The sequence below is a fragment of the Rhinopithecus bieti genome, unplaced genomic scaffold (genome assembly GCF_001698545.2).
Source record: "Rhinopithecus bieti isolate Rb0 unplaced genomic scaffold, ASM169854v2 scaffold_1557, whole genome shotgun sequence".
Classification (NCBI taxonomy): Eukaryota; Metazoa; Chordata; class Mammalia; order Primates; family Cercopithecidae; genus Rhinopithecus; species Rhinopithecus bieti.
Window position 1 is genome coordinate 606577 of NW_016803512.1, and position 12881 is coordinate 619457.

A 12881-nucleotide genomic window follows, 5' to 3' on the forward strand; every position below is an offset into this window, starting at 1 on the left:
AGAGCTCTGAGAGAGACATCCCAGCGGAAGAATCCAGCCGTGCCCCAAATGTGTGTGCACAGGCACGTGAAAGAGGGTGAGACAGAAGGAGAGGAAAATGAAGCCAGAGATCAGGACAGAGAGAAGCCAGACGCCAGCACGTCCATCTGACTGTGCGACCTTTTCCCCGCTCAGAGCTCCTTCAGGGCCCAGAGCGCAGCGCTGCCGAGGATTAATTTCAAAGAGAAACGGGTCAAACAAAATTGGAAATTTTTATAGAAAAGATTTCAGGCTTGGAGCTGGCTGAAGTGTCTGCCAACCTGCAGAGAATTCTGAGAGGAGGTGGGGCCTGTGGTCAGAGGCCTCCGTCTGGCACAAACTGGCAGAGTTTGGACCTCGGACCCAAATGCAGTTTCTGAGCCAAGCTGGGGAAGTGCTTCCTGTCCCCTTCAGATGTCCCTCCAGCTGCCTCTGCTGATACCCAACACCTCTCACCTGTCGCCCCACCCCCTCTCTTTCCCCAAAAGGACCCACCATGGGATGCAGTCCCTTTGTCCCCATTATGCAGGGTGCCCATGTCTCTTCCACAGTCATCCATGGGGCACCCAGGGCATGAAGAGAGCCTCACCTGGGTCCCAAGCAGGCCCCACTGCTCCTTGCCCCAACCTCACCCCAGCCAGCAGGCTCCTACACCCAAGGCACAGATGTCACAGACGTGGAAAGATGCCCTGGAGACATCGCCTCTCTCCCAGGAGGCTGCCTCTGCCCTGCTGGGGACCCGAAGGGGGGCGTGCCCAGCCCACAGCTGCTAATCGAACACCAGGTGCCCCTGTGAGCAGATCACGGCTTCGCCCCTGAGCCGTGCACTGTCTGCATGCCAGGCGTGGTTACCCTGCGCATCACCAGAAAAGCTCTCTGGAGGTCATTCCCAACACAGATTCAAGGGAAGGAAAGAAAGTATTAGTTCACTGTGTCTGTGGAAGACGATGAGACAGAGTAGGGAAAGGGGACTGGAGAGCCTCAGCAAGCGTCACAGTGAGCACCGGGCAGGCGCCCTGTGCCCTGTGTAATTCCAACAACCCCTGTGCTACCGCACCCAGGTACGGAGATCCTGAGGGGCTGAGTGAGCTGCCCTGGGCCCCTCAGTGAGCCAGCACAGCAGCATGCCAGGTGGAGCTGAGCACACTGACCCCTGCACCAAACTGCCCGCTGTCCACCCCACTCACCCACCTCGCGCTGGAAGCATCTGTGGGAGCAGCCCTAATGCAGTTCCTCAGAACCACTGACCGGTCTTCCAGAGTTGTCCCTGCACTCGAGTTGGGGCTGCAGCCAAGCCAGGGCCAAGACCACCATCTTCCGGGTCACGCTTGTCACCTGCCCACGGTGCTCCACCAAAGATCCAGGCTCTTGCCAGCCACATTCACCTGGTCGGCTCCACCCCTGAACCAGAAACCATATTCGGAGGCGAGAGGTGGTGGGGGAAGGGCAGGCCTGAGACTCAGGGACTACATTTATGTCGGAGGCACAGGGGAGGAGCTGCGCACGTGGGGGCTGTCAGGCGGAGTGCCAGGCCCAGACGCCATGGAGGGGGAGCACACCCTGGCACATCTCCCCTGCGGGATAAGGGGGGCCAAGCCCTCGCCCAGGTGCAAGCCTCGCTTCTGCCTTCACAGCCCGGGGTTGGGAAGCACCCACAGGGCAGTGCTCCGAGCAGCAGACGCCAGCCGGAAAGCCAGCCAGGCCTGGGAGCTGGCCCCTCCTGCTCTCCCCGGCTGACCCCAGGCAACTCCAACCTCGGAGAATGTGCAGCCTCGGCTTTCCCAGCGCCGGCCCCCGCCCACCCCTTCCGCGTGGGCCACATCACCACACTGGCATCTCCAACAGTCATCCCAAGGGCCCGGTCTGCACGAGGACAGGAGCGCCACGGCGTCTGCCAAGGGTGCGCTCAGCCCTGAAGCACGCCTCCCGGAGCCGCCTCGGGTTTCACAATCCGTGCTTCTCCCTGGGTTTCCCGGGGCCGGGGCTGCAGGCACAGCTCCAGAGTAGAAAGAGAGGAAGCTCTGAGAGGGCTCTAGGGCGCTGAACTCAGTGAGTTGGCAACAGTGGCTTGGCAGGGCCCAGGCTGACCAGGGTATGAGAGAGAGCGCCTATCACTACATGAGAGGCCCAGGCCTCAGGGGTCCAGGGAGTTGCTCAGGAAGTGACTGGCTGGAGACACAGAGACAGGTCCGGGCACAAGACGCTGGCCAGGTCCAGGGCTCACCCTGCAAATCCAGCCAAAGGCCTCTCTCCATTCTCCCTTAGGACCCGAGGTTCAACACTCAGACATGTCAGCTGAATCATGAGCCCCCCGAGACGTCCATGTCCTAATCCCTAAAACTCGTGAGCGTTACCTTATATGGCAGAAGAGACTTTGCAAATGTGTTTAAATTAGGGGTCTTGAGATGGGGAGAGTAACCTGGATGGTCCCAGTGGGCCCTAAATGTTGTCACAAGTGCCCTTCTAAGAGGGAGAGCTGCCTATAGAAGAGGAGAAGCCATGTGACCAGGGAGGCAGAGACTGCAGCAATGTGGCCACAAGCCAAGGAACGCCAGCAGCCTCCAGGAGCTGGGAGAGGCCAGGAATGGATCCTGCCCTGGAGCCTCCAGAAGGAACCAGTTCTGCCAACACCTTGATTTTAGCCCCTAAAAGCCTATTTCCAATTTCTGAGCTCCAGAACTGTGAGAGAATACATGTATACTGTTTTAAGTCATTAAGGTGTGGGTAAGTTGATACAGTAGCCACAGGAAGCTGAGATGGACGTCAACAGCTACAGGGCTGAAGGGCTCTCTGACCCGGCATTCGGCAAACTTGCAGCCCCCAACAAAGCAACAGCCGTCCTGCCCTATCCTGGGCCCCCCAACCGCCACCAGGCCTAGCCTCACATCTGCTGTGTCAGTGGGGCTGGCTATTTGCTCGACACTGAGTAGATGAGTCTCGCCTGCTCCCTGGTCCTATGGCCTGAGAGAACAGAGCTCCTCTCTCTCTCCTATGCCATTGCTCCAGCCTCCCCCACAGCCTCCCTGCCTCCAGCCTCCCCCACACTGCAACCAGCACAAGCTTGCTGAAACACTCAACTCTTTTGAAACTGGAGGGCGCCATCACCACCTTGGGTCATTCAAGGCTGCAGCTTCCACAAAGGCTGCCCCATCAGCTCCCTGCCTCCAGTCCTGGGCCCTGAACACCCAGGGGCAGCTGTTATACCTGAGGTCCCCTCCCCTGCCCACTCTTCCCCCAGGATCCCCTGCAGCCTGGAAAACTCCTACCCAACTCAAGGCAAAGTCACAGGGTGGAGACTGTGGGTCAGGAGGGGGCTCTTCCTGGCCTGGTGGGGAAGGGCTGGCTGTGGGCTGCAGGTGGCAGCCACGCTCAGCCACATGGAGGAGCTGCCCTGTGCCGGCGCTTGTCCTCTATTTCCTGGCGGGCTTTCCTTGGTGCAGTGAGGCTGAGAGGCTCCCATGGTGGTGTGCCTCCTCTGCCCGTCAGGGAGGACGCTGCAGCCTGACAGCAGCAGGCAGAGGCTTGGCACCAGCGGCGTCTGGAGTGGAGGCAGCCAAGGTCACCAGCACATTGCTGTCTGACTTCTCTTCCTTCAGCCCAGCGGGGTGTATGCACGGCAGCCTGGTAGCAGTTCCCCAGGACGGGAAGCACCTGCCCTTCCTCTGTCCCAAGGCCAGACCCGGGGAAGCCCCAGGAGAGCAGCCCACAGAGGAGGGCAGAGGATGCTTCCGCCTCTGCATCACAGCCAGCCAATGGGGAACCGTGTTTTGTTCGATCCATATAGTGAACACGGGAGGGGACCCCAGGCATGAGAGCTCCCACTGGATGTGCAGGGCCCGGGGCTGGAGGCAGAATGCTGATGTGGAGCCTTCTGTGGAAAGAGGGCTTTGGCTGGATTTGCTGGCTGAGCCCTGGACCTGGCCAGCGTCCTTGTGCCCGGACCGTCTCTGTGTCTCCAACCAGGCACTTCCTGAGTGACTCCCCAGACCCCCGAGGCCTGGTCCTCTCGCTTGGTGATAGGGGCTGTCTCTTGTACTGGGGTCGGCCTGGGCCCTGCCGAGCCAGCTCTTGCCAACTCACTGAGCTCAGTGCCTCGGCTGGATTCCTGGAGCCCTCTCAGTTCATCCTCTCATTCCAGAAATTTGAAGACACATTTTAACATCAGGAAGGTTCACATAAAAATTCTGATGTCTGGATTCTCTTGATAGGATGTTCAGCTGCACCAGACCCACACTTCTACCAGATTGAGGTCAAGGGAGTTGAGGAGGGTCTGTCGCTCCTTGCAGGGTCTCCCAGATGCCCTGTGCCCATGGCAAGGCCAGGGCTGGACACCACAGGCAGCTGCATTCCTGCTGCTGTTTCTCTTTAGTGGAGATGTATTCTTGGTCGTCCATGTTTCTATCAAAAGGAGAGAAATGAAAGCCAGGCCAAGGGGGGTGCAATTATCTGTTTTTCCTCCACTGCTGTCCGTGTTGGCATTGCCTGCCAAGCCCTGCCGGCCTCTGAGTTTGCAGCTCTTGTCTTGACATTCTGCAAATGGCACTGTCTGAAACAGAGACCACATGCCCAACACATGACTCGGGGTCTTTCTCACTGTGTGGCAACCTTCGCGGAATCCCAAGGTCAGTCTCTGGGAAGCTAGAGAGGCCCTCAGTGTCAACAGCAGCATTGGCTTCTCTATGCACGTGGTCTTGGAGTCAGCCTCTCCAGGTCCCTTAATGCAGGGGATGGGGGAGGACTGCCAGGCTGAGATGGGCACTCAGGCATGCAGGGAAGAGCTCCCACACCACCAGGTGGAGGGTCCAGTGAGGGAGGCAGCAGGACCAGGGCCTGCCTGGGCTGTGCCTCTGGGCTATATGCCCTGGGAAGGAGTAAGTGAAGCCTACAGTGCTGATCCTCCACATGACCTAGACGGGCGCCTCCCAGGTGTGCTGTGCACTGCGTGGCCAGCCTTGTACGCAAGGGCCATTCACATCCTGTAGCTGGCTGCACGGTGCCCCCAAAGATGCTGGGTCCGGATTCCTGCAACCTGAGATGGGTACCTTCTATGGGAAGAAAGGGCTTTGCAGATGTGCTTACGGGAAGGCTCTTGAGATGAGAAGACTGTCCTGGATTACTGGGGTGAGTCCTAAATGCAATCAAGGCATCCTTGCAAGAGGGAGGCACGGGGACACTGTCAGAAGAGGAGGGGGTGATATGACCCAGGGATAGAGATTGGCATGATGCAGCCACAAGCCAAGGGAGGCTGGCAGCCCCCAGGAGCTGGGACGGGCCAGAAACACATTCTTCCCTGGGGCGTCTGGAGGGAGCACAGCCCTGTCCACCCTTGATCTTGGCTCAGTGAGATTCATTTCAGACTCCTGGCCCACAGAGCTGTGAGAGAATACATGGGTATTAGTCCGTTTTCACGATGCTGATAAAGACACACCCGAGACTGGGCAAATTACAAAAGAAGGAGATTTATTGGACGTTCAGTTCCACGCGGCTGGGAGGCCCTCCCAATCACGGCAGAAGGTGAAAGGCACGTCTCACACGGCAGCAGGCGAGAGACAGAGAGAGAGCTTGTGCAGGGAAACTCCCGTTTTTCAAACCATCAGATCTCATGAGACCCATTCACTATCACAAGAACGGCACGGCAAAGACCCACCCCCATGAGTCAATCATCTCTCACTGGGTCCCTCCCACAACACAGGGGAATTATGGGAGCTACAAGATGAGATTCAGGTGGAGGCACAGAGACAAACCATATCAACGTTTCTATTGTTTCAAGCTCCCTGGGGCTCCCTCCTCAACAGTCCTACACAGGATGAGACACACACACACCAGAGAGGACAATGCCACAGGGCGCCCTGTCCCTGAACCCCAGTACAGTGTCCCTGGGCACAGAGCTGGCCTTGGGAAGGGCAGAGAACAGGGATTCGAGATGCCTGTCAGAATGCCTGGCGGGGGGAAGGGGGGGCACCTCAACCACCTCTCCCCAAAAGGTCACCCAGCCTCAGAGCTCTGCCTCTGGTCCTGGCCAGGTTCCCAGGCCAGCAGCACTGAGCAGGACCCTTCTGCCAAGGCCAGCATGGCCAGGGAGGAGAGAAAAGGACCCTGCCCGCTCCCTCCCTCCCCCTTGGCCCTCCTAACACTCTCTCCCGGGTATTACCTAAGCTGCCCAGCGCACACGCTCATCCCTGGCCTGAGTCTGTGAAACATGTTAAAACCGTCATTTTCCATCCGTTTTCCCAGGCGATCTGCAACCCAGCAACTGATCTTGGATGACACAGACTCTTAGTGAAAATGATTTCCTGAGGCTCCATGAGCCCCCGAGATCACCCTGGTCAGCCTGTGGGCTTCTCGGGGAAAACAGGACACCGGTCTCAGCAACCCTGAAAAGGAGGCACCCCTGACCCTGCAGGGAGATCCCGCCACCCAGACTGATGCCCACCCCCCTTTGGGACACCCAGGGCAGGTGTGTCACCTTCCCCGGCAGAACATAAATAGCAGGGTGCTTCACACCCACTTCCAGACGTTGCTTTTCGGGAGGCAGGAAGAAACTGCCAGCCAGCACCTCCTGCCAGCTTCCACCAGGGCCACACAGATCTATCAGGGTTCCCTCAGAATTCACTAGAAGAAAGGGTCCCCTACACACACACACACACACACACACCCCTGCACCCAGGTCCTGGAGCTATGTGCCAGGCAGGCTGCGCCCCTCACTATACCACAACACACAGCTTCTATGCACCTCCCCGTTGCCACTCAAAGGCCCAGGCAGATGGAAAGCTGGACGCCTGAGGTCACCGTGGGCCCTCCACCCAGCTCCGCCCTTCCAGCCAATGTGTCGACCTCAGCCCAGGGCTGCATGGGAACAATTAACAATTAGGTGCATGGAGTGGGGGCTAGCTCCCTGAAGGCCCAATCCCCTCACACAGGGTCCTGCAGACACCAGACAGGAACATCAAGCAAAGGGGACTTGGCCCCAGCCCCAAGGCCTGGGATCCGGACCTATAGCCCCAGGCCCACGCCCACACCCATAGCTTGGGCTTTCAGCTGGAGACCCTGGGTTTGCAGCCTGGGCCCAAGGCCTAGATCTCAGGCTGGACAGGCTCGCGTCCTCCCCCACAGCCCATTACCAAACCCCCACCTTCCATCCCAGCCTCACCGCTGACCTGGCAGCCGGCCTCACCCAGCGTCTTCTAAGGCCAATGGTTTCTGGGCTTATTCGGAGTTTGAAATTCCTTTCCTGTGTTCTGAATTTCAAGTTCTCATTAAAGATATGTGGATTGGGGGTGGGGGTGGAGGGAGGATTCAGTAGAAGATGCCAAACACCAGCAGAAGCCCAGAAAATAAGGCAAGGCCGGCCAGGCTGTGGGGGAAGGGCTGCCATGTTCAGGAAGACAAGCACCATATGGAATTTGGGATCAGAGACATGGCCAAGGGCACACGGCCAGCTCCCCTCACCTGAGCAGAGGCCCCCAGAACCCCCCTGAGTCTTCCAGGAGAGGCCAGCCAGAAGCACCAAGCCCACAGCACCAAGTGACCAGCCCCGGAGCTCTCGGGGACACAGGGGTTGCTAACGCCACTGGGCTTGCCCCAAGGCAGCTAGCTAGCCAGGAGCGAAACTGAGGCCCAGCCCCATTTCACGCTTGCCCTCCTGGATTACTCCTCCTTCCTTCCCTGCAAAATAGTCCAAGGCGGGGAATAAGCAGTCGAGGCTGAGACCGCAGCTGGAGAAGGCTGGGCGGGCAGTGCCCAGTGGCCTGGTTGTCTGCAGCACAGGAGACGCTGACTTGGCCCCAAGGAACAGGGGCCACCAGTTACACTGACGTCTCCAGAGCACAGTGGGCTTCCTGACGGAGCCATTCCTTTTCAAAGGTATCTGATGCCGTTTCATGAAATTAGAATTGTGCCCTGCCAGGCTGTACTCAATTTATCTGTCAAGCTAGGAAGTCAGAGACACCTACAGTAAATGAGGCAGGGATGCTATGGAGTGACAGGAGTACCTTAGTAAATCACAGCACAGGGGCTGCCCAGCCCAGGTCCCTGGAGCATTCGCTGTGAACAGGCAGGTGTGCCTGACCCTGAGCCCCAGGCTCTCTTCACCCAGGGGGTCCTGACCAGAGGCCGAGGGCTGAGCTCACAGCTTCCCACTCTCCCAGTAAGAGCCAAGCACAGGCCAGGCGTCCCCGACCACACAGGGGACCCTGAGAACTATGGGCCCGTAGAACCACATCAGACACTGACCCTGGCTTCACCACAATCCAGGACCAGAGATTGGGAGATGCTGGGAGGTGGAGGCTGGCACAGCGAGGCCAGGTCTGAGGCGACAGTCAGGGACTGTCACCATGGCCACCCGGCAGCTCCTTTCAGCTTTCTGGGCCCAGGGCACACATGGGTTCTGAGTTGAAAAAGACAGAAGCCGTGAGTCTGTGCGGAGACTGCTGAGGCTGCTGGGAGCATCTCCAGAGTCTTTGTAGGGCACATGCCTCCAGGGATCCAGAAAGAGCATGCAGGGCCTTTCTTCCTGAGCAGCCAGGCGAGGGCTGGGACCTACCACAGGCACCCTCCCGGGGACCGTGGCAGCACAGAGGCAGGGGAGGCGCTGTCTGGGGCACTGGAGGCATCTTCACAGGCACAGACTCAGAGATGCGGGCACTGGACTCAGGCCTGGTCTGGGCCCCACCCCACTCCACGACACTTGCTCGCCCTTAGACAACAGAAGACAAGCCCTTGGACAGCCTTCATTGTCCACCATGGAGGCCCCAGACCTGAAGGCAGAGGTGCCTGGGCTGCTTGTCACCCATGTGCACCCAGAGGAGAGGCCCCAGCCCCAGCAGCCCTGCTATGCCCTGCCGTCTGCCAGGCAGCTGGCCCATTCCTGAGCCACTGAGACTGGGGCTCAGCCTCAGCGGCGAAGCTGGTCTTCAGAGAGCTGCCTGAGTCTCTGGGATGCTCCCCTGGGGACTAGGGCCTCAGAGGGCTCTCCACACAGCCTGCCCACCTGCAGTAGCCTCACCTGTGTCCAGGGCCTGTGGCCCCACTAGAGGAGGGGACTTGGGGGGCCGGCGATACACCACGTGCACGCGGCCTTGCTCAGCCTCCTGCGCCGCCAGCCCCTTCTCCAAGGGTTCGATGAAGAACTCCTCCTCCTCCATCCGGATCAGACCAGCCTGCAGGACAAAGACAACATGATCAGATTTCCAGCACACAAAAGACCAAGGAAGGGGAACAGTCAGGAGACCCCCTCAGGGAGTACCTCCCATCTGAGGACCCTGCCCAGCACCCCAGCTGGTGCTCAGCTTGAAGCCTGGGCTGGCCGGAGGGCATGAACATGTGGCCCCAGAGGCCCCCCGCCCTCCGCCCTGTCTAGGAATGGGGGCCTCTGTCTGGGTCGTCTCCACCCCTGTACGCCAACCCTCTCTGCTTTCAGAAAAGTTACTGTGTTTATAAAGTCATAACTGTCCAGAGATGCCTGGAGACATTCAAGGGCAGCTGTGGGCCTGTGCATGTCCCCAGAGGGCACCCACCAAAGTGCATCAAATACGAGCCAAGAGCTGCCCCCACTCCCAGGAGCCCAGAGTCCAAGACAAAGGTCAAAACAGTCAGCCAGGGATGGAATCTGCCCACAGACATGTTCCATTTGGGCCAAACAACATTTTTAAAGCTCTGAAGCTAACACTCAGAATGATGAGATTTCATGTCTTGAACACGGAATCCTAGCTTTCCTTGGAAAACGCAGGCCCTGACCACAGCGGGTCTTGGACAGAACACACGCCCCTGCAGCTGGCTCCAGTCCCCACTGCCCCCACTCTCTCCCGCTCTCTGTGTCAGCCACCAGCCCAGACTCCACAGGCAGCTGAACTGATGCCCCTGACCCGCTAGACCAGCCAGTGCCCTCCCTTACTACAAACTCCTCGCTGGGCCCGCATTTCCGTTGGAACTCAGGCTGCTCTGTACGCTGGCATTCAGGCTCCTGACCTGCCCCACCCTCCCAGACCCTGGCTTGCACACCCCACGCTCCTCACTGGGCTGTGTGCACCTGCCGAGCCACCCAGCCCCTGAACCCACCATGCTGTCAACTCAGGAATCCCCATTCCCCACCACCCCACTCCCAACTCGGCCATCTGGTAAACCTGTGTTCTCCCTTTGAGGCCTGACTCAGCCCCCCTCACCTCCCCTGCCCTCACCTGCCATCCAGCCTGCCCGCCCCTGCTGTCCAGCTTGCCCTTCCCTGCTCTCCTGTGCCCTCCTCTGCCATCCAGCCTGCCCTCCCCTGCCCTCCCCTGCCCTCCCCAGCCCTCCCCTGCCATCCAGCCTGCTGGCACCACCAGGTCCACCCATCCCATGACCACTCCAGTTCCCACACTTTTATCTTTTAGTCCATTATCCATAAACCAAAGTCTCACACTGGAAACTCACACTGTGTCCAGCCTTCAGAGTGTTTCCTTCAGATCACTGGCTTATGACCCATGCAGGGGATTTTAAAAGCTTGAATTTGTTGCTCAAACTTAAGAAACAGGAGAGTTCACATAAATGACCAGATTTCCAAACTCTCTTGAAAATCAGAAAAGCTGGCATTTCTAGCACCCATCGATGCTCCAAAGCTTAGCCAGCACTGGCTGGGGTCCCCTGTCCAGTCAGGAGTGTGCCCTCTGGTGGGTAGCCCCGGCACCTGCCATCTGGATGTGCGAAAACCACGCACCCCCGAAGTAACCTGGTGATGGCCTCTGCCACATCATCATCCTGGCTGGGGCAGGGGGCACAGTGGTGTACGGGCTGCCCTCCTTCTGCCTGACCTGAGGTGCTCGGTGAGCACCATCCTGTTGCTGGCTGGGAGCCCCTGCAGACTGAGATGCAGTCAGTGCCCACAAGGGCCTGCTGGGCGGCTGCCCCAGCCTCAAGTAGGGAGGGAGGCTGGAGATGCCTGCCGGCGCACTCAGCCTGGGTCCTTGGGAAGCTGATGTGCCAGGCAGGGGCTGGTGGAAGTGCAGGGCCTGGAGGAACACAGGGCCCAGCATCAGGCCTGGCTCCCGAATGAAGGATGCCTCCAGCAGGAGGTGACATCTATCCAAACCGACCCAATCCCTTTGCACTGGCCAAAGAGTTGGAGAGAGAATCAGTGCTCCAGACAGAGGAAACCGCACATGCCATGGCTGGGGAGGTGGACGGAGCACAGCTGGTAGGAACCGCTGACCAGGTGGGTGGACAGGAGCATCGAAGGCACAGTGCCCGGTGGCCTGTCACTCAGGGGGCTGGTGAGGGAGGGTTGTAGGCAGCCAGGGGCTTCTGGGGGGAGCCTTGATCTGATTCCTGTTCAGAAGCATGGTGGCTGCCGCAGGGGGAATGGGCTGAAGAACAAAAATGGGTCCGGGGTCCTGGGGAGAAGGCATGGCAGGTGCCTGGGAGAGGGACAATGGTCCAGACGGGAGCATGAGAGACAGGGACAAGTGGCAGGTATGAGGGAGGTGAGGAGTGGAATGGACAGGACGTGGTAGGGTAGATCCAGTTGAGATGGGAGGGAGGAGGCAGCACCCAGGTGGGCTTCCAGGTCTGTGGCTGGCTGAAAAAGACGGCCCCCAAAGTCACCCAGGCCCCCGTCCCTGGCAACTGTGAGGGTAGCAGGACATGGTGGAAAGAGACTCTGCCGGTATGATCAGGTGGGCTCTGGGGCTGGCTGGGCCCTGAATGCAGTCACTTGTCCACTTCCTTATGGGGGAGTAGAGGGGGACTAGGCAGATGCGCAGAGGACGAGGCCATGGGCAGACAGGGAGGGTGCCAGATGCCAGCCTTGGCGATTGGAGCAATGCGACCTCAAGCCAAAGAACACTGGCAGCCCCCAGGAGCTGGCAGAGGCCAGAAAGTATCCTCCCCTGGAGCCTCCAGAGGGAGTGCAGCCTGCCGACGCCTGGATTTGGGTCAGGTTATGCTGACTTCGGACTTCCGGCCTCAGAACTGAGAGGACGAATTCCTGCTGTTTTAAGTACTTTCTTACAGCAGCCGCAGAAAACTAATTCAGGGTCCCAGTGGGTGGCCGGCAAAGCGGGTGCCGTTCTCTGAGGGGCATGAGAAGAAGGGCAAGGAGCACAGGACACTCTGGGCTTGGGCATCCTGGGCTTCTGGGGAAGAGGCTGAAGAGGCAGGGGGAACCAGAGTTACCAGGGCAAGACCGAGGTCGGGGAAGGAGGTCATCAGGGCTGTGGGAGGAGTGTGGAAGGGGGCAGTGGGAACCCTGCAGGCCCCACGCTTCTGACTCATCCCTGGGTCTCAGGGCCCAACCAGGCCTGGTAGAGACTCAGCAGATGCCTGTGGGATGAGTGAACCGATGACCCCAAAGCCAGAGGCTGCGACCCCCAAGGGAGGCACCGAGCAGGCAGGCGGGGAGACCACAGCCATCCCTGTCCACTGGCACGGGCGCAGCGTGTTTACCAGTGCAGGATTTGGGAGGGTCCAGCACTGACGGTCCCAGTGTGTGGTGCGGGGGAGGCTGGTGCCTCAAATCCATCTTATTACTGAAACTAATTCAATGAAGTGCAGGAATAACCCTGGGGAGTGGCAGCGGACAAGCTGTCCTGGAGTGTGAAGTTCTGAGTTCCTGGCACCCTTTCTAGCTGGCCAGGTGACCTCAGGCAAGGTGTCAAGCTCCCCAAGCGTCCAGTGACTCGCCTGTACATGAGGCCGGTTGCCCTTTCCCGTGCACACTCACACAGGAGCACATGCAGCCTGGCAGACGCTGAGAACCAGGCCATGCCTCCACCCAAGTGACTTCAGCCAGCCAGCTTGCTTTCCAAATGAGGAAACTGAGGCCTAGGTGGGCAGACAGCCTGCGGACACAAGTTCCAGGAATCAGAGCCCACACCTGTGCAGAAAGGGCATCT

General features: G+C 59.2%; 1 protein-coding gene across 1 annotated transcript in view; it reads right to left on the reverse strand.

The window, feature by feature from the left end:
* Positions 1 to 12881, reverse strand: part of ADAMTS2 (ADAM metallopeptidase with thrombospondin type 1 motif 2) — a 240338-nt gene that overhangs the window by 162305 nt on the left and 65152 nt on the right. Inside the window, exon 2 of the mRNA XM_017888102.1 lies at positions 9023 to 9176. Coding sequence (XP_017743591.1) covers positions 9023 to 9176 — 154 coding nt within the window. The remainder of the gene's footprint in view (positions 1 to 9022; positions 9177 to 12881) is intronic.